At 31.8% G+C, this 21,913-nt stretch overlaps 2 protein-coding genes across 4 annotated transcripts; one reads left to right on the top strand and one right to left on the bottom strand.

Annotated features, from left to right (window-relative positions):
• Nucleotides 1–5,811: 5,811 nt before the first annotated feature.
• LOC120164090 (tuberculostearic acid methyltransferase UfaA1-like) lies at nt 5,812–15,518 on the top strand. 2 transcript variants are annotated; one of them, XM_039173850.1, is made up of 25 exons: nt 5,812–5,878; nt 6,031–6,208; nt 9,842–10,059; nt 10,236–10,341; nt 10,459–10,560; nt 10,756–10,815; nt 10,948–11,026; nt 11,218–11,365; nt 11,799–11,922; nt 12,089–12,269; nt 12,365–12,393; nt 12,604–12,752; nt 12,888–12,990; nt 13,287–13,382; nt 13,463–13,518; nt 13,613–13,736; nt 13,821–13,883; nt 13,978–14,037; nt 14,113–14,274; nt 14,372–14,445; nt 14,522–14,615; nt 14,733–14,869; nt 14,949–15,029; nt 15,215–15,320; nt 15,417–15,518. In XM_039173850.1, the coding sequence occupies exons 2-25, from the start codon at nt 6,035–6,037 to the stop codon at nt 15,486–15,488; spliced, it is 2,598 nt and encodes an 865-aa protein (XP_039029781.1). In that variant the 5' UTR covers nt 5,812–5,878; nt 6,031–6,034; the 3' UTR covers nt 15,489–15,518. The 2 variants fall into 2 exon arrangements, with proteins under 2 accessions (XP_039029781.1, XP_039029782.1); XM_039173851.1 differs by lacking the exons at nt 5,812–5,878; nt 6,031–6,208; nt 9,842–10,059; ... (4 more) ...; nt 11,218–11,365; nt 11,799–11,922 and having other exon boundaries at nt 12,158–12,269; nt 12,576–12,752.
• On the bottom strand, nt 15,518–19,045 carry LOC120164091 (heterogeneous nuclear ribonucleoprotein 1-like). Of its 2 annotated transcripts, XR_005519707.1 has the most exons (3): nt 18,658–19,045; nt 16,987–18,280; nt 15,518–16,523 (listed from the first exon to the last, which is right to left on the bottom strand). XR_005519707.1 is itself a non-coding variant. In XM_039173852.1 (2 exons), the coding sequence occupies exons 1-2, from the start codon at nt 18,877–18,879 to the stop codon at nt 17,132–17,134; spliced, it is 1,371 nt and encodes a 456-aa protein (XP_039029783.1). In that variant the 5' UTR covers nt 18,880–19,045; the 3' UTR covers nt 16,754–17,131. The 2 variants fall into 2 exon arrangements, 1 of the variants encoding a protein (XP_039029783.1); XM_039173852.1 differs by lacking the exon at nt 15,518–16,523 and having other exon boundaries at nt 16,754–18,280.
• Between the last annotated feature and the right edge of the window lie 2,868 nt (nt 19,046–21,913).

The raw sequence follows: 21,913 nt of genomic DNA, 5'->3' as shown, positions 1-21,913 counted from the left end.
TAGAGACATTGATTTCCTTTGATTTTGTCTTCATTTTACATCTTATGAATAAAATATTAGAAATCGCTTATTCACTTTCTCAATCATTACAACAAAAATCTCAGGATATTTTGAATTCACTACATCTTGTTGGGAGTTCGAAGATACTTTTGTAGAAATTTAGAGATGATGGATGTAATAATCTTTTTGTGGAGGTTATCTCATTTTGTGAAAGTCGCAACATATATATCCCAGATATGAGTTCTATTTATAGAGAAAGATGAGGTCGCGCTCGTCGCCAACAAGATCATTTTACAGTTGAACATCATTATCGAGTAGAAATTTTTTTATGCTACAGTTGATCTATAAGAGTTAAACATAGATTTAATGAGAAGTCGATAGAGTTATTAACTCTTGGTTGTGCTTTGGAGCCAAGAGATAGTGACAAATTTTTCAAGGTTGAAGATGTTTGCAATCTTGTGAATAAATTTTATCTAGAGGATTTCTCGGAAGTTAAAAAAAAAGATTTAGGAATAAAATTGCGTCTTTATGAGATGGAGTTATCTTGAAATTTAGGTTTAAGAAAATTGTTCATAATCTCTTACCGAAGTCAATGGTTGGTGGATACTAGGAAAGTGGACACTTATCTGTATATAGTTTGAATGGTAAAATTTCTATTGACTCTCCCAGATTCTACAGCAAGTGCTGAAAAAGCTTTTTCTACGATGAATATCATCAAGACAACATTTCGTAACAAAATGGATGATAAATTTTTTGAGAGTTACATGCTTATCAACATTGAAAGAGATATTGTAAGGAGTTTTAGTACAACATAGCTCATGGATGCATTTCAAGATTTGAAGGAACGACGTGTTTTATTGTAATTATGTGATAGTTATATATTTTGTATTTTTTTTAAAATCGTATATTTTATTATTTACTTTAATTTAATTTTTAATTTGTTATTTCATATAAATGTAAAACTATGCATATTTAATGTTATCATTTATATTTTTTGCAATAAACAAATAATAAAGGTAAAATTATATATATAACTTGAAGTTGCTAAAAAAATTCGGTCTCTGTTGAGATCTAGTTCTGGTTCCGTATATAGTTCTGGCCTCTGTTGGGATTCGACTTGATTTGAAAATTATACACCTTCCACTTAATTCGAACTCAACCCGAAAATTGTACACCTTCCTTCCGACCTGAACTCATCCTGCTCTTTGAGATAAAATATAAACTCGATTTGATCTGACCTGAAATAATATATTTATAAAAAATCTTTTTTTATTTAATAAAAACATAGATTTAATTAAAAAAATTAAATATATAGAGGGGTCTTATTGCAATTATCTCTAAATATAAAAGGTAAAACTATAATTTTTTCGGGTTAAATATTTTTCACTCTAAACCTGACCCAACCTAAATATAATATCTAAGAAAGTCGAACCAACCAGAATTAAAAAAAACTGATCATATAAGATAGGGTCGTATCAAAACCTGTCGAGATCTGATCCAATATCCATCCCTAATATGGAGGAAAGGTGTCAAATGGAGAACTTTTAATCAGTCTAGACAAAGTTAACTTTATTAACTTATTTTATTATTACGTATTTGGTTAAACATTTATAGCGATAAATTATTTTATCACTATAAATAAATAAATAAAAACTAGAAATATTATTACTTTTAAAAAATTTAAATTAGAACAGTTATATTTATAAAATAATGAAAAAAATATCAAATGCCCTCGTACTTTTTAAAAAATCAATGTGATCCTCCACTTGTTTTGCACTCAATGTAGCCCTCTAAGTTAGAATAAAATTCAATGTGGTCATTTGACCAATATTTCATGTCTTTGACCAACGGTTATGTTACTTTGTGTTGATGTAGTACATTAAGCATGCCAAAATCTTTTTTTTCTCTTAATTTGGCCCTCAAACTCAAAAAAATAACTCAATTTGGCCCTCATATTTTTTCTCTTCTATTTCGGTCATTAAGCTTTATAAATTTTCAATTTAATCTCTCAACTTTTGAATTGCTCATGTTTTAATCATCATGATTTATTTTATTAATATTTATGTATGATGTGGTATTTTTTTCTTTTCAACCAAAGATTTATTTTTTTCCTTTAATTACCAAATACAGTGAACCCAAATTGAATTTGTAAAAAAAATTGAAAAAACCAAGGATGGGCTACTTGACCGACAATGAAAGGAAAAAAAAAAGAAATCTTTGGTTAAAATGGAAGAAAAATGAAATTAGAGGATAAAGGAGGAGAGTGGAGAGTGGAGATTTGGAAATATATAAATCATAGGGATATTTTTTAATTTAATTATAATTTTGAAAATATTTTTTATTTCAATATAATTTTTAATTTAATTAATATTATTTTAATCATATATTAATAAAATAAGAATAATAAATACCACATCATAAATAAATATTAATAAAATAAATTATTATGATTAAAGCATCTTGAAAGGTCATATATTTGGTGTAAAAAAAAGTTGAGGGTTACAATTTTTTTTAAAGTACAAAGACTTTATTACCCTTTTGTCTAAATTAATTCGCGTAAAATTATTTTAATTTTGTACGATACAAAAGAGCGGTGGGCAAGTAAACCACGTAGAGACTAAAACTGCTGCAAATAAGCACGAAAAAGGTGCGGACTCCAACACTCTGCTTGCCCGCCATTTTGGACTGGCCCTACCTTCGTTACCCATCTCCCATCTCCCATCTCCCATCTCCCATCTTCCAAAGAGGAATTGTTTATTTTATTTATTCAACTTTAAAAACCATTTTTATATTACTATTTTCATATTAATATTTATAAATTTTATATTTATAACACTTTTAGCATGATGAATCCATACCAATCTAAAATAATTTATTTAAAGTCAGACCTCAATAAATAGTCCGATTTTAGAATATATTCTCATCAAATAACTTAAAATTATGCATATATCTTGAAAAGACGTTTGATGATTCATATATTTTTTCAAAGATGATTGTTATTTATTTTTCTAAAATATATTCTCTAGGGTTTTTTTTATTCAAGGTATATCTTATTATCGAAGAAATGAAATCCTCATTCCTCTGTTTGGTTGATCAATATTCTCAGCTCTCGGTAATCTTTTATTACCAACAGTAGATTTTTGGGTTATATTATCGGGAATGTGATTACCCTCTTCCCTTAGGTATTATTGGATTACCGGCGTTTTGGACTAAAATGCCCTTAATTTTTTTTCCCAAAAATATTCTTCTTATGTCGTTGAATAATAAAAATTATACGAAGGTTAAATTATAAATTTATCCTTAAACTATTTTAGATTTACAAAAAAATTTATAATTAAAATTTTATATGAAGTTCAGGGGTTAAAATAAAATTTTACCCTTTCATTAAACCTATTTATCTTTTCAATTTTGTAAAAAAAATTATATAAATTTTATGAATTTAAAATTTTTAAAAAAAATATATAAATTAATTATAGTAATATTATAGTAGAATTCGGCTAGTTAAAAAATAAATATATAATAAAGACAATTTAGTAAAATACATATTCCAATAATCTTTTATTCTTTTAACCAAACATTGTAATCTTACATTCTTGCTAAACCAGCCAAACACAAAATACAACATTCCCAATAATCGTAGTCCCCGGTAATATTTTATTCTCACTGCTAATCTTACATTCCGTTAACCAAACACACCTGGTAATATAAAGATTATCTCATATGAGAAAATATTTTTCTCTTAATATAGGGTAATTTTTTTTCTAAAATATTATTTGGACAATTTTATGATATTAAACATGATGAACTAAGATTTATTCAAAGTTTTATTCTATTCATATGATTTAATTTATTGTTCGTTTAAGAAAAAAACATTTAAATTTAGTTTTGAAAATAAATATTCATACAAAAAAATAATTTTGTAAACACTAAAATATATTATGAGCTAACCTTATTGAACTTTAAATGGGGAAATAAAAGTCTTTTGAATTAAAACATTTAGCATCAAGGGAAAAGCAACCATCCATTGTACTATTTTTCCACGTTTGTCAAATGAATCACTAACAAGGAGCACCTTTACCCTACATGATATTTTTCTTTTCTTTTTTGCATGTGTAGGACCAAATTGAAAGAAATTAAAAATGTATCGACCAAAATGGAATATTAAAAAATTAGGGCAAACAATGTTTTTACCTTTAATTTTGAATTTTCGAATTTGTTATTTCTAACTACGACATTGTTAGAAGCGGTGTGAGGTATTAGCGACTTCGGTTTGATTGTAATTTTTGTTTGAATCATAGTGATCAAATTGAGAGAAAATTAAATTACAGGGATCAAATTTTTTTTAAAAATAAATCCAAAACTAAATGGCAAAATAGATTTTTTTTTCTTGATGAAAACGACGATAAGACAAAAACAACAACAACAAAACACTATTCCCATATGCAATGGGATAAGGGGGAGGTAGAGTAGTAGGCTGCTCCCAACGCCAGGCTGAGAGCAGCTTCCGTGGAAGTCCTCCGACAGTTAGAAAATTAAAAATAAAGATAAAATGCAATGCATATATAAATAAATATATAAATACATAGTCGAACAATCTTCATATGCGCGTCTGAACACGACGATAAAGATGTTTTTAACAAATTATTTAAGTTAAAAATATAATTTTAATATAACATTCCGACATTAAATTATGATTTTTTTTTTCAAAAAAAATTCGTTTTATCTTAGGTGCTTTTAAATTCTTTTTAATTTTAATCTTGAAAATATGATAAATAACATGGGCACAACATATCAAATGCGTTTCCATTTTTCTTTTTAATGTTATTTCAGTACATAAACTTTTTAATATTATTTTAATACATAAACTAAACTACCTTAACGATTAAAAAAATTATTGTTATTTTTAAAGATCCTAAATTCAAACACTAAAAATTGTAGGATGTTTGAGATTTATTGTTAAATGATTAAAAATATTTAGAACAAATAATACCAGTTATAAATATCATATATTAATAAAAAAAATACTATTTCAACACTTAATTATAAATGAATATTAATTTAAAAAAAATAAGATTTTCAATAATAATATCTAAATAAAAGCATCATAAATTTAAGGATAAAATACGCAAATGGTCCCCCAACTACTAATCATTGTTTTATCGAATCTTTCAACTATTAAAAGTTACAAAATGACGATTTAACTATAATTCATTACTTTTTTGATTCCCTAACCTATTAAAGGTTACAAATAGTCACCGGAGAGAATATGTATAAATACTTAAATTCATAATATTTTATATATTTTAACTTAAAAAATAATTTTTATATTAACTTATTAAATATATTTTTTTATTAAATTTATTTAAAAATATTTTATTTTTATTTAAAAATATATATTTAATGTTAAAATTTATTTAAAAGTATGACTAAACTGAGAGAATATGTAAATAACATGAACCAAATATGTGATTATACCAACTATTACATCATATATTCTGTTAATTGTTAACACTAGTTAACCTGTGACGACCACATTTTAATTAAATAAAAATAAAAACGACTATATTTTAATTAGATAAAAATAAAAATGATAATATCTTATGTTTTTTTGAATTAATGACCAAAAATAGATAAAACATAAATATGATTGATCATCCGTATAATTAACTCTCTTTTGTTTTTTCACCGACATTCGATTAAAATTCGAAACAGTAAATTTATGCTGAAAAGTGATAATTACGTACCACCAACGTACACCGTATTCCAAATAGTCTTTTTATATTCGGCTTATCTACCACCACTCACCATACTGCCATCCATTCATACCCCTTCGCTACCTCTCTTCTTCATCTTCCAAAAATTTCAACTTCTTTTTCAGGTAACTCCTCACATTATCCTCATTTACTTCATGTTATTATCCTTAATATCCCAGTTTAAACCAGTTTCATTTAGGACCATAAAAAAGGTCTGAAAACGACGGCATTGATTCATCTTCAACCTAGCTTTCTTCTGGTTTTGTTTTCCTTGCAGAACCATGAAAGTGGCGGTGATCGGAGGAGGGATTAGCGGGCTGGTCGCCGCCTATGTTCTTGCCAAAGAAGGTGTAAACGTGGTGCTTTACGAGAAAGAAGACTACTTGGGAGGCCATTCGAGGACCGTGAGCTTTGATGGCGTTGATTTGGACCTTGGTTTCATGGTCTTCAATCGTGTAAGTTTTTTTTCCTTATCACCGACGCTTTTGAGGTTTTCGTCACTGGAAATATTCAGACGCTTTTTAGAAACTGTCGCTGAAAACTTTGTTTTCCTTCTTTTGTTCTGTGATTTTCTATAAATGGAAACAAGACGAGTAAGCTGATTTTCAATATCAGATCTTATTTTATACAGTAATACATTTTTAGAATCAATTGAGAGTATCTTAAGAAATTTAAAATATAAAATAATTTAAATAATTTTTTTTGTATTTTTATTGATTTTAAAATTTTATATTTTCACGTTCATACATCCTTAATTTATTTTCTAATATTTATAATCTAATATATAATTTTACGTACTTCAAATAAGACGTACTTTTATCTTTTATGACACTTCATTTAACCTACTTAATATTATTTCCACACTTTTACTTTATTAAAAATAGGTTAAACTACGGTATTTAGGATTTAAACTATTTGTTTTTTTCTGTTTTAGTATATAAATTTTTATTTTTAAAAATATATATAATATTTATTTTTTATTTTATTTTAATACATAACATTAAAAACGTGTAATTTATCAAAAAAAAAAAAAACTACATGAGCTAGGGGGAAAGACCTATAGTTTATTAGGGTCAATTGATTCTAGTTTGGTAAATGATCCGAACTTCCCGACTCGATCTAATAGAGTGGTTGTTTTAAAAAATTTATAGTTTTTGTTGGGTTTTTAAATGTGATGTTTGGGTCGGATCAAATTTAAATTTAAGGTTAAAAATATCTTACCTGATCTGAAAAAATAATATAATTTAACCTAAAATAATTACAATAATATCCTCTATATATTATTATTTTTAATTAAATCACTATTTTTATTGAATAAAAATGATATTTTTTATTATTTCGGATCAGATTGAATTCAAATTTTATCTCAAAAAATCGAATCAAGTTCGAGTCGGGTGGAGGGTATATATTTTTCAGTTCGAATCAAATGAAATATGTAAAATTTTCGGGTCGAATCGAATTGATCGAAATCCGACTCTTGCCCATCCCTAGATGATAGTTCCCTTAATTAAATTTTCTTCAACTCACTTGATACTAAATTTAGATCCATTATTGTATAGATCTAGGGATGGCAACTCAACCCGAATCCGACGGGTTCCGACCCGACCCGACCTGATCGGGTCGGGTCTGGTTTTTTTAAAATGCACTATTCGGGTCGGGTTTAGGGTAAAAAAAATCCGACCCGACCCGACCCGAAAAATATATATAATTTTATATTATATATTTAGGGATAATTACAATAATATCCCTCCATATATAATTTTTTTCAATTAAGTCACTGTTTTCATTGAATTAAATTTTTTTTTTTCAGGTCGGGTCGGGTCGGGTCGGGTTTCTAAGTCATATATTCGGGTCGGGTCAGGTCGGGTGAAACATTAATTTTGTCGGGTCGGGTCGGGTCACGGGTGGAGAACCCTTTCTTCTCGGGTCGGGTCGGGTGGCCCAAAAACCCGACCCGACCCGACTCATTGCCATCCCTATATGGATCCATATATATATATATATATATGATTAGAAAGGTTGAAAATTTAAAATTATCGTATTTTTTTATTTTCATAATTTTATAAGTTTATTCCTTTTAAATTTTTAAGAATATATTCTCTAACATAAAATTCAGTGTTGGTTTAGACCCGCACACCCAAATTAATTTTGTTTTATTCCTTTATCATCTAATTTTTTATCTCAAAAAATGTAATTTTTTATCTCAAATAGTATAACTTTAAACAGCGACACTTGAAGAGAAATATCTTGGTTTAATGTTTTAGTATTGGTTCTTCTTGTACGACTGAGATTCAGACACGTGGAAACTCTTGGGTTCATTTATTTCCAACGCCGTTTTCTATTTTTTTATTCGTTTGTTGAATGGCTACATGGTAATGCAATATCCACGTTGCATGTCAATAGTTTTGGTATGATGATATATAAATTTTTAATTTTTTTAAAAATCACACTCAAAATTTAATTTTTATTTCATTTTAGTACTTTTATATTAAAACTTAACGTGTTTAGTATTCAAATCTTTAATCTTTTCAAAGCTTAACGTTAAATTTTGAAACATTACTAAAATGAAACAAAAATTAAAGTTTTTAACGTCAGATACTAAAATGAAACAAAAATGAAACTTTATATATGATTTTGAAAAAATTAAAAATTTAATTATTAAATTGGATTAAAACTAATAATTTAGATACTAACGCAATTTATCCTAAGCTTTTCTAAGACAAAATTAAAAAAAAATGCTTTTGCTTATTGCTTTTATTATATTAAAATAATTTATTCATGGATAGACAACTGAATTTTCCATCTAATAATATTTTATTCTAAACTGACATTGATATATAATATTGAGCCAAAAAAATAATTAAAATTAATAGTAGAAATGGTGGGTGCCGGGGTCTTAGCTCTCAATTGTTTTTAGTTTAATTTATTTTAGGTTCTTTTAATTTAAAATTTATAAAATTAAGTCTTAATATATTCTTTTTTTTTATTTTTTATTAATTTAAAATTTAAAATTTAAAAAGTAAATTTATATATTTTTTTATTAATTTTAAAATTAATATACTTAGACTTTAATCACTAAATATTTAAATTTTAAACTAATGATTTAACAATTATATTGTATATTTTATTCGTTTGCTATTTATAGTTCATCTCTCCCAAACTTTGATCACAATTCATGATTCCGTCTCTGATTGTGTTGGACCAATTAGACTATGGTTTGGTTATGGGGGTTGGGCATTTGTCTCTTGTATTATTTTTTTGGTAAAGTATATTAATGGTCTCCGACTATAGGATATTGTTTTATTAATTTTCTTAAATATTAAAAGTTACAAAATAATCAGCTGATTATTTATTATGTTCCAAGCTCTTTTTTTCTGTTAAACAATTGCAGTTGTTTAAGCTGAACGTTACATGATGACTGAGAAATGATAGAGAATTAGAGATTCATGGATAATATTTTATCATATCACATAGTTAGTAGGTTAACATTCAACGCAAAACATTGTTAATTTTTTTAACAGAAAATGATGAGTTTGAAACATAATGGATAGTAAGGTGACCATTTATAGCTTTTAATAGTCGAGTGACTCAACAAAACAACATTCTATGGTCAAAAGATCATTTCGTAACTTTTACTAGTCGAAAGACTTAATAAAACAATATCCTATAGTCAAAGGATCATTTTGTAACTTTTACTAGTCGATAGACTTAATAAAACAATATCATATAGTCAGAGGACCATTTGTGCACTTAACCCTTTTTTTATTTGGTAGTTTATTAACTAATGTATATATTGTTTATTGTCTCAAATTATTTTTAATGTATATTATTATATGGTTTAGGTTGGAAACATATGTTTTTATTTTCTCAAAAATATAACATGTGATAATAAAATGAGATGAAAATAATTTAGATACCAAACTGAAAATAGGTAATAGTTCAAGAGTCAAAATGAGAATTAAACTTTATTTTTATACAATGATGCACTTCGTACAAGTTGAATATTAGTATCATGTCAAAGAAGAGACATTAAAGCATATAATGTTTAATGAATTAGCAGTTGTGATGTCTCTGCAATGTATGTATAGGTTACATATCCGAACATGATGGAGTTCTTTGAGAGTCTAGGAATTGAAATGGAGCCATCCGATATGTCGTTCTCGGTGAGCCTCGATGAAGGCAAAGGCTGCGAATGGGGCAGCCGGAACGGTTTCTCGAGCTTGTTTGCTCAGAAATCCAACCTCTTCAATCCATACTTTTGGCAAATGGTTAGGGAAATCATCAAGTTCAAGAGTGATGTTATCAGGTGAGCAATGATCAAAAGTCTTCATGTGACTCGGAGTCGGAGTGTAAGTGTCGGATACGGATATCGCTCGCGTACTCTTGTTCGAATATATCTCGGGTCTAAGTATTGATGTTTTGGTCATTGTGGGATCTATATGTGTTACATTTATTGATCTTGTTTTGTTTTTGATTGTGCAGCTATCTTGAATTGCTTGAAAACAACCCAGATATTGACCGCAACGAAACATTGGGACAGTTCCTAGCATCAAAGGGTTACTCTGAAGTTTTTCAGAAGGCTTATTTGGTGAGATCAGAGACTGTCCACATTTTTTAATATGCATTTGTTCATGTAGAACTCTACTTGTTCGACGAAATGTCTCGTCGGTACCGAATAGCATTGACAAAGTTATATTTTTTTTAGGTTCCTGTATGCGGTTCGATATGGTCCTGCCCTACAGAGAGAGTTATGGATTTCTCAGCTTTCTCGATCCTTTCGTTTTGCCGCAACCATCATCTTCTTCAGGTACACTCTCTTACAAATTAATCTATCATGGTCTATGTGACTCGGACTCGAGCGAGTTTTAGACATGAATGTGTATGGTAATGCCCCAATACTCTTGTCTGAACATGTATGGGACATAGGTGTGGACATGGATACTTATGAGTTTTCTGTGTTAGTTTTGGTTTGATAATATTACTTTTTTTTTTATCTTTATAGCTCTTCGGACGGCCACAGTGGATGACTGTTCGTTGGCGTTCGCATCGTTATGTCAGTAAGGTACTAGTGTGCTTCTCCATTTCATCTGCTTAGATTGCAGCGTTTCTATATCAAATCCATTGTTACATTCATTTAGATGCAACCTCTAAAACATGTTATTTTCCGGTTTGGTTATCGACAAAATGTCATCAGGTTAGAGAAGAGCTGGAGAGCAGAGGCTGCCAAATAAGAACTGGTTGTGAGGTGCAATCTGTTTTGAGTGACGAAGAAGGTTAGTATCTAAGTTCGATGCTTCACTCGAGCATTTTCTCGGACATGATCATAATTTTTATACGACATAGCTGGATTCAAAAGCTCTCAACTTGTTTCCTTAGAAACCTCTACTCTGGCAGATATGACAGTTGTAGTCTCATGTCCGAAACTTTTTGTGGTTCCACTGGTTATGCTAAAGTTTTATTACAGGTTGCACTGTAGTCTGTGAAGACGAGTCTCGAGAATCATATCAAGGTTGCATAATGGCTGTTCATGCACCGGATGCTTTGAGATTGTTAGGGGATCAAGCAACATATGACGAATCGACAGTGCTTGGTGCTTTTCAATATGTCTACAGGTACCTGTCTTCTGCAATTCATGTTCAGATGGATTAATAATCAATCTATCTACTACTAGTTGTGAAAAATCTAATGCTTTTATACTTCAATAATTGAATACATTATATAACTGAACTTGATATTTTTATGCGATTTTTGTCCGAGATATTTCCGTTTACAGAAATCTGTTCTCAAATACCATGAAGAGATCTTTACTTCCATTAAAGGATTCCACCCTTAACCCTTTTCCCCCCTAAGAAAAGGATTTATGTCAGCTTTTCTAATTTCAGTTTTTTAGACATGAACTTCTCGATGAAGACATTCACGAAAATGATCGATAAATAAAGTATTCTGATCATTATTTATCGATCATGCATCTTACATGGCTCTGAGAAGTGATCTTTACTCAATTCAATAATTCATAATCATATGTGAGCCTCTCTCTATTTGCAGTGATATTTATCTTCATCGTGACAAAAATTTAATGCCGAAAAATCCAGCAGCATGGAGCGCTTGGAATTTTCTCGGAAGTACCGACAAGAACGTATGTTTGACATACTGGCTTAATGTGCTTCAGGTACCCTCTATGTTCTCTTTACTTAAATGTTACACTCCAAGACTCCAAGCCCCAAGGCCTGCAACTACTGATTTGAAGAAGGAAATATGTTATGTTGATTAGTACTTTTGAGACTAAATTTTAGGTAAGGCAACCCAAATCAGTTCACATTTTTATGGATCTGCAGAATCTAGGGGAAACAGGCCTACCCTTTTTGGTAACTCTTAATCCGAATTATACGCCGCAACACACCTTGCTTAAGTGGACGACTGGTCATCCGGTACCATCAGTGGCTGCAACAAAAGCTTCGCTTGAGCTTGATCGGATTCAAGGGAAGAGAGGAATTTGGTTCTGTGGAGCATACCAGGGTGAGAAGAATCTGTTATAAAATATATATTTTTTTAGTTAATCATACTTACTTCCAAGTAATTAATCATAATGACTTAACTATTTTATTTTTCAGGCTATGGCTTTCATGAAGATGGATTAAAGGTAGTGATTACTTTTGATCATAATTTATCTTATATTTGCTCTTCGTTTTCGAGATGAATTTCAATTGTTTCTCATCTTACCATGCTATGAAACTAGTACATCTTGATATCCCATATGATTAGAATCTTTTCCTGATGGTTTTTATTTTTTTCTTTCAAAAGAATGCTTGTATAACAATGCAGTTCACAAGTGAGGTTCACTTATTTCCAGGCTGGGATGACTGCTGCAAATAATTTGCTGGGAGAAAGTTGTAATATTCTGAGCAATCCAAAGCATATGGTGCCCTCTCTGATGGAAACTGGAGCACGTCTTTTCGTTACTCGATTCCTCAGTCATTTTATCTCCACCGGCTCCGTGACGTGAGTTCCTACTGTATCCTATGCTTTCTTGCACTTCTGCAATGCACTTTATGCAGTTCAATCAACCATGAACATCATCTATATATATATATTATAATTTGAATAATTAACATCTTTGACTTCTTCCATGAACAGTTTATTGGAGGAAGGGGGCACTATGTTTACCTTTGAAGGAACTAGCAAAAAGTGTTCTCTGAAAACTGTCATTAAAGTTCACAGTCCACATTTTTATTGGAAGGTAAATACATTTGAAGTCAATTATTCAATGAAAATAACATATGATTGTCTTGTGTGACCTTCTTCTACCATCCATGTTCGATGCATATTCATACATGAGTACAATGGTATATTCCTCTAAATATATGAAGAATATAGAATTTTTTTTGAAGATGCCTGTTTCAGAAGTATTGTATATGACCCTCACACTTGAAACCGAATAATATATATTAACGCAGATTATCATTTCAAACGATGCGTAATGTATCTATCGAACGGAATTTACGGACATGATGTTCTTCACACATGATTTTTCAGGTTATGACAGAGGCAGATTTAGGCCTTGCAGACTCATATATCAATGGGGATTTTTCTTTTGTTGATAAAAAAGATGGCCTTTTAAACCTTGTAATGGTAAGAAAACTGGCAACATCATAGCAATGAATTATAACTGCTGGCATTTACTTTCATAAGATTTTCCTTGTTAACTGCAGATTCTTATCAGCAACAGAGATTCGATTGCTTCCAATTCGAAACTGAATAAGAAAAGGTATACCCTTAACAGTAAACCACATGAATATAGTATCTGCATACTCTTCATTTAAATCCCAGATAATATATTATATCTAACTCCTCATGTTCAGGGGCTGGTGGACACCATTGTTACTTACAGCCAGTTTGACATCTGCAAAGTATTTCTTCAAGCATGTCTCAAGGCAAAATACTCTTACACAAGCTCGTAGGAACATTTCTCGCCATTACGATCTGGTATTAGGCTATGACCTATAAAACCTTGAGATTTTAAGACAAACCAAATGCTTATAATTGTTCTCTGGTTTTTTGTATTCTCAGAGTAATGATCTATTTGAACTATTCTTGGATGAAACTATGACATACTCCTGTGCTGTATTTAAGGTAAGACACACTCACAATAAGTATTAAACAATACTTGACTTCTGTTTTTAATTATTTATTAAATAAAATTGTTGGTTTTTTTATTTTTTAAAAGACAGAAGATGAGGATTTGAAAGATGCACAACAGAGAAAAATATCACTTATTATAGAAAAAGTGAGTCCCTACAGTACTAGTACTTTGTACACATGCCGTAGTCCTTTTATCAAAATTTTCCTTCCCAATTTCCAGGCAAGAATTGATAGCAAGCATGAAATTCTTGAGATTGGATGTGGTTGGGGAAGCTTAGCTATCGAAGTCGTCAAACGAACCGGATGCAAATATACCGGCATTACTTTATCCGAGGAGCAACTCAAATATGCAGAAATGAGAGTGAAGGAAGCTGGACTTCAGGTACCCATCAGATAATCTGGAAATTGTTGACCAAAATATAAGCTTGAAAGTTAGCTTCCATGGATTCAAATTCAGAATTTCTTCACTTCACTGTCAGGAAAATATAAGATTTCAACTCTGCGATTATCGACAACTACCTAGCACCTACAAGTATGACAGAATAATCTCTTGGTAAGTTCTTTAAACACCAAAATTTACCCCATTACCTACCAAAGCAAATGTTTCAATTCTATGCGGCCATCTCCAGTGAAATGATAGAAGCTGTTGGCCATGAATACATGGAGCAATTCTTTGGTTGCTGTGAATCAGTATTAGCAGAAGATGGACTTCTTGTTTTACAGGTAACTAAAGACTTGAATATAGAGATATGAATGCTGCATAACATTACCGGGTCCAAGTAACATAGATTACTACTACATTTGTTTTGACTATGCTTCGGCTGGTTCATGTTACTACAGTTCATATCAATACCGGAAGAACGATACGATGAGTACAGACGAAGTTCGGACTTTATCAAGGAATACATCTTCCCTGGTGGGTGCCTACCATCTTTGACTAGGATAACGACAGCCATGGATGCTGCATCCGGACTCTGGTATGTATACAAGAATACATTTTTCTCTTTTAATTTCTATTATAACTATTTGATTATGGATAAAACTGTGTAATTGTAGTGTGGAGCATGTGGAGAACATAGGGCTTCATTACTACCAAACCCTTAGATGCTGGAGACAGAACTTCTTGGAGAAGCAGAGGTATGCCATTGCCATATGAAGAATCTTCCAAATACATAAAAACAAAGAAAAAAATATCTTCTGCTAGTTTATCGGACACATACTTATCCGAAACTCGCACACGAATTCAATTTAGATAAGTAAGACAAACTAGTACATATTTGAAACTTTTTTTACGGAAGTTTGCATTTTACTGTTGTTCATAGCAAAATCCTTAGCTTGGGATTCGACGAGAAGTTCATTAGGACATGGGAATACTATTTTGATTATTGTGCTGCTGGATTCAAGACTAATACTCTTGGGAATTACCAGGTGAGTTTCAAGTAACTGCACATCTATATGGATTTCATTTCTCCTACAAATATCATTAGAAATGGAAGTAATTAGAGCTAATATTTGCATTTGTAGATTGTGTTTTCTCGGCCTGGAAATGTAGCTGCACTTGGCAATCCATACAAAGGATTCCCCTCAGCATCTTAATTTTTGTCCTATTATTGAATAAATTAAAATTCAGGGTACGCATGTATCATGTATTTCTTGACAAATGTAATCCTTGTAAACCGAAGTTAATCTTGGCATTCTACATGTTACATATTTTGTTGATCTTCCATAACCATTTTACAAGCACTCCAACAAGATGATTTGAGAGCATTTAGAATGGCTTCTTCTTATGTTTGGATGTCATGACAATTCCATGCACCCGGTTATCCATCCCAAGGTTTCATTCACCATATATAATAAGCCAAGCAAGGCAGCCAAATCCTAATAGATGCTATGCAACCATTGCCGATCAATGACCTTCGACCGACCTTTTCAACCCTCTTTGCAATAACAGCAAATTTATCAACTACCTAAACAAACCTGATTAGCTTATAGCTCATCAAATGAATACCTCTATTGATAAGATGGAAAAAAAGGCTGAGTTTCTATCTAAAATCCTTGATACTAAATGCTTTCATCATTAAAATCCTTAAAACAATGTCTTAACTCCTTCCACCAACCAAAACTCTGTTCAACTTCCTATAATAATGAATAAATTACTAATAATGTGAGGTTCCCAGCAGAATTTAGTAGATTTAACCTACTGCCAGTAAATTGGAAGACAGGCCCCCGGCATTAAATGTTGGAAAGAACTCAATTAATTCATTCCAAAACTAATGCGAAGGACATACTCCCTCCCAATGCTATAAGGTCTATTCCAAGCACACTCAATGATTAGCGAGTACTGCAATCTTGATCCGCCAGGTCCCCAAGCAGTTTGCTTCACTAATCCAATTCGATCTGAATAAACCCCCCACAGAACCTGGATGAAGATAGGGGAAGCTTTTGTATTTGCAGTGTTGGGGCAGCTCCGGGGAGGGGAAGGGCCTCTCTCATCTCATGTTAATTCAAAATTTCAACCGAGCAAGTCCTCTGCCAAACAAATCCCACACTGAACAACCCCCACCACAAAGGTCGGGTTGAGCCATGAGTGGACACTTGACTCCACCTTTGAACTCTCGAGCATCTCTCCACCTGTACAACACAAGGGCAAATACAGGGGGAAAATGATTATACCATCCTCAAGTGTCAACTACCACTACATTTAACGCTACCACTACGAGTGATCAACCCAAGTGGCCCATAGCTCCACTTCTATCATTAAAAATCCTTGGTAAATCTCCATATCCTACTAATCATATCAAATCAAGCATGATTACCCGTCATCCAGCTTCCCTAGATGACATATATAAATAAAAATAAAATACTCAAAATAGCAAGATAACGCAAATTTCAGTTATATAAACTAACATAACTTGAACACTACCATAGATATGAAACGTACTGGAGCAGCCAGAAAAAAAGAAAATATAAAGCAAGCCAAATTAAAACAACACTCAGTAGCACAACTGAAGGAAGGCATCTATTATGCCTAAAAACTACTTATTATGACTAGCAAAATAGATACTGCAAACTACAGGGTTTCAAGCAATCCAACCAGTCCCAAGGAAACTTGGCATCCAGCTTGAGCCTCCCCTGTCACTTCTGGGAGTAAGAAACCATCACAATTACAACAGCAAACTGCAAAGGGAAGGTTATGCACAGAAGAGGTCAAGATCAAGTTGTTTTTTCCAGTCATATAATCACTGTTGTGGAGCTTGTAGGCCCTGTGCACCACCGTACCCACCACCATAACCGCCTTGTCCTCCATGAGTACCATTTGCATTAGCACCCCCATAATTTCCAGAACCTTGGGATGAATCAGACCTCCATGACGCATTACCATACCCTGAACTTCCATTTACATCACCGTATCCACTTCCCATGTAACCACCACCACTCCCTTGCAGATCTCCCCCACCCGAACCGGCATTATTATTTGGTATACCACCAGAACGACCTCCAGCAGCCCCATATCCAGCATTCCCATACGATTCATCACTTCCTCCATATCCACCATATCCATAACCTTGATTCCCGTACCTAGCTGCTCCAGTGGAAGATTGGGCAGTAACTGCAGAACCTGGGCCACCAGTACCAGCACCCCAAGGAGCAGCATTTTCATAACCCATAGCACCATAACCAGTTGGATTTTGAGCGCCCCATGAACTCCTAGGGGCACCAGGAGGCCCACTTGCATAACCAGCATTGGGATTCCCATAAGCTGCACCTGCAGGAGCACCATAACCAGCACCTGCAGCACCATAATTGCCATAACTACCATAGCCAACACCACTATTAGCAGGACCGTAACCGTAACAAGGTGCATATCCTGACGAGCCATAAGGTGGAAAGCCAGCTCCAGTACCCTGGGCGCGCATGTAGCTGTTGGAGTCCATTCGACCATCATAAGAATTTGAATTCCCACCAGAAGAACCATAACTCTGGTAACCTCCAAAACCACCAGAACTGCCACTCGAAGTTCGACTAACCCCACCAGGATTGGCATCTTTAGGAAGAGCCCGCTTCACTTCAACTGATTTGCCATCCAAATCATGAAAATTTTTGTGCAAAACCCTATCAACTGCATCTTCAGTGTCAAAGGAGATAAAACCAAATCCTCGAGGCCGTTGAGTATTCTGGTCATACATGATTACTACATCGGTCACATGACCATAAGCCTCAAAGTATTCACGAAACCCGTCTTCAGTTAAGGTCGGAGGCAACCCTCCAACGAAAATCTTCTTGGTCCTGACATTCCCATCACCTCCAGAATTTCTACCCTGATTAAAATTACCAGATCTAGCAGATGTTTGCTGCTCCTCTCTAGATAAAGCCCTCTTTGCCTCAACCTGGGAAACAGTTATCTTATAATTGGGAACTATATTTGCACCAGGCAAGGCCAATAGCAATACAGATAAATACACAAACTTGGATGAACTAAAAGAAAATAAAAAGCCCTAAGCTAACCAAACAATGCCTCAACACTAAAATTGGCGCCTAAAGAAAATAGAAGTAAAAAAGTTCATAAGTAACAATAAATAATGCACAATTGAGAAAAAAATCATGAAGCTATATAACCCATACACAATCACCAAACAGTAAATGAATAGAAAATATCATTAACCCCAAATTTATTTTCCTCCTCGAAGACAACTATAACCCTAAACAATCATTAACACCCAAAACACATATAAAAGAAGAAGAAAAAAACAAGAAAGAATCTCACCGTTCTACCATCGATGGTGTGCTTCTCTTGAAGAACAGCATCGAGGACGGACGGATCTGAGAAGACAACGAATCCAAAACCTCGAGGTCTACCAGTAAGCTTATCTCTCATAACAACAGTCTGCAAGATGTCGCCGTATTGACCAAAGTATTCCTTTAGCCTATCTTCGTTTGTTTCCCATGATATACCGCCGATAAACAACTTCCCCTGATCTGAATCCATTCTCCGTCCTTTTCTCTTCTCTTTTAGTCTCTCGAAATCTAACGGATTTTTTTCTCGAATTTCAATCTTATTTTAGGTTAGGGTTTTTGGGTATTTTAGGGATTTGGAGAAAAACGAAAGGGGCGATTTTGAGATAGGAAGTTGCTGGGTGGGAAGTCAAGAATAAAGAAGGAAGGGAGACTGTGAGGGATCGGGTTGTATGCCGTTTGGACGGTGAAGATTGTGATTCTTTTTGGGATTTAACGGCTGTGATTTGATCGTGAGACAGGACCGGTTTCATCTGGGCTAGGTTTTAGTTTTATTTAGGGTTCGGTGTGGTTATTAGGGCCGGTCTGGGTTAATTAATTGGTTCGATCAGTTAAAGTAAAAAAAATTAAATTAGTTGAATTTATAGAATAAATTTTAAAATTTAAAATTATTAAGAAAATAAAAGAACTTAAAAACTGACTGTTTAATTAATTATGAAATTATTAAGAAAATAAAAGAATTTATATGACAATTTTAAAACAACAATATGTATTCACAATACATTGATCGTGAATTGAGTAATACTCGATTTGTGTTAAATTAAAAATTATTTGATTTGACACATTAAAAGTTTAACTCAAATTGTTTTTTTGAATAAATTAAATATTTAATATCTAAACTATAGTTTTAGTTCTTTCAGTACTTAAACTTTCAAAAATTTTAAATTCATACATAATGTTTAGATTTTATTTCATTTTAATACTTCGACGTTAAAAACTTAACCGCACTATAATTTTTTATGGGTAAATTATATATTTTATCAATCAACTATTTTCTCAATCTTATTTTTGTATTAAAGTTAAAAAAATTAATTTAACTACTCAACTTTCAAATTACTCCTATTTATCTTATTAATAATTTTGTGTCATGATATTATTTTATTAATATATAATTTAAAATAAAAAAAATTGAAAGCTTAAATTAGGAGTAATTTTAAAGTTAAGTAATTAAATTAAAAAAATTAAACTTTTGTGACCAAAATAAGATTGAGAAGATAGAGTAGTGATAAATGATGCAATTTACCCATAAAAAAGGTGTCGCGTGCAAATCACCCGTTAAGTTTTTAACGGGGAGATACTAAAACGAAACAAAAACTAAACGGTAGATATAATTTTGAAAAAACTAAAAGTTTATGTATTAAAATAGACCAAAATTAATAGTTTATATACTAAATGCGTAATTTACACTAAAATTTTACTTTGTTTGTGTTAGATAACAAAACTTGTTGCTTGATTCGACTTGTTGTTCGATAAATTCACTTGAATTTTTACATTGTTTTTCTAGTTATATGTAAAATCTAGTTAATTAATAAATTAGCAATAATTATTAAGTAGTACGCTTAAATGTAAAATAAATGTCCAAACTAGCACTTTCACGAATAGGTGCCTAAAGTATTTTTTGATTCGTCTCAGTGCCTAAAGTTACAAACGTTACCACTTTAGGTGTTCAGGCCGTCAATGGTATTAATTTCTACGGTTAAGTGACATGTATCACGATATGATAATTATAAAAAATAATTATGATATTAAAAACATGATCGATTGACGGTGAATCAAGGTTTTATACCCGTAAACCATAGGATGAAAATCATGATCCCACGATATTCCGACGACCAATCGTCAACAACTACGACGACATATAACTAAGAGGATGGCAGAGATTACGTTGACGGCGGTGGTTGCGCTCGGAAATGACGACAACGGCAGGTTAAGGTTAGGATTTGATGATTTTAGGGATTTGAGTTTTTTTATAATTTAAGAGAAATTAGTATTTCTTTATGTATATAATAATATTTTTAATATTTAAAAAAATAAATTTAAAATCATCATATTGTGACATGTATCACTTAACGAAAGAAATTAATGCCTTTGACAGTCTGAACATCTAAAATGGTAATGTCTATAGCGTTAAGCACAATGATGAATCAAAAAAATACTTTAAACGCATTCGTGAAAAACGTTATAATTTGAATACTTATTTTATATTTAAGCCTAATTAGTAATTTAACATCTTTCTTATTAGTATTTATTAGCAAATTAGTAATTATTAATTAGATTTTTAATAAAATAAAATCTTAAGATCTCCAATCGAATCAACCCAAATCGAGCATTAATCAAATCAAACTCGAACAACTCACACACGGCTTAACCCATTAAACACCCCTACTCACATCCGAATCAGAGTACATTTAATATGAAAAATAATGTAACAAATACTTTTTTAAAAGAGTAAATTATGCGTTTAGTATATAAACTATCAGTTTTAATCCGTTTTAGTACCTAAACTTTCATTTTTTTTCAAAATCATACCTAAAATTTAGTTTTTGTTTCATTTTATTACCCCTTCAAAATTTAACATTAAGTTTTGAAAAAAAAAACTTTAGGTACTAAAATAGACCAAAATTGATGGTTTATGTAATAAATGCATTAAGTTTTTAACGACGGGTACTAAAATGAAATGAAAACTAAATCTTAAGTTTAGGTCTAATATGAATGTGCAAATGTATGATCCGATTCCGGATGAAGAATCGACAGCATTTCAATTTTTGCATATCATGAATATCGTTATCGTAACAGTTTTTCTGATGTCTAGACGAATATCGATACGATCAAATACTGCAAAGCTCCGATATCCATGTCCTGGAAGCCATTGGTATGCTTGCATATGATCAAGTACCGCAAAGCTCCGATATCCATTATCGATCGAAATTGGATCGTAACAGAAATTCGATCAAATATTGCAGAGCTCTGATGTGTATTAACGATCGAAATTGGATCGGAACAGGATTCCGGTGTATGTAACAATCAATTCATGCAGCAAATTTGTGATAAAAGATGCTAGATAATGGATATCTTATGTTCTAAAGAGAGACAACCAGACTCTGCATAATGCATACACTCTGCAACATTGAATAATTCTAGCAACTACAAGAACATTGTGTTATCGGTTCAGAAATTTTCGGGACTCGAGTTCGTGTAACTTAGAATTACACCATACCTCGGATCCA

This window comes from Hibiscus syriacus, unplaced genomic scaffold (assembly GCF_006381635.1).
Source record: "Hibiscus syriacus cultivar Baekdansim isolate YM2019G1 unplaced genomic scaffold, ASM638163v2 tig00111504_pilon, whole genome shotgun sequence".
NCBI lineage: Eukaryota > Viridiplantae > Streptophyta > Magnoliopsida > Malvales > Malvaceae > Hibiscus > Hibiscus syriacus.
The sequence above is the reverse complement of the archived record's forward strand: the minus strand, read 5'-3'. Positions and strand labels throughout refer to the sequence as shown.

What these genes read in the sequence shown, in the direction of transcription:
- LOC120164090 (XM_039173850.1), top strand. Translation starts at nt 6,035, where the DNA reads ATGAAAGTGGCGGTGATCGGAGGAGGGATTAGCGGGCTGGTCGCCGCC. An exon ending in TTTTTCAGAAGGCTTATTTG is followed by an intron (nt 10,342 to 10,458) that starts GTGAGATCAGAG and finishes TATTTTTTTTAG; the next exon opens with GTTCCTGTATGCGGTTCGAT. An exon ending in GCCTTTTAAACCTTGTAATG is followed by an intron (nt 13,383 to 13,462) that starts GTAAGAAAACTG and finishes TGTTAACTGCAG; the next exon opens with ATTCTTATCAGCAACAGAGA.
- LOC120164091 (XM_039173852.1), bottom strand. Translation starts at nt 18,879, where the DNA reads ATGGATTCAGATCAGGGGAAGTTGTTTATCGGCGGTATATCATGGGAA. An exon ending in ACACCATCGATGGTAGAACG is followed by an intron (nt 18,281 to 18,657) that starts GTGAGATTCTTT and finishes ACTGTTTCCCAG; the next exon opens with GTTGAGGCAAAGAGGGCTTT.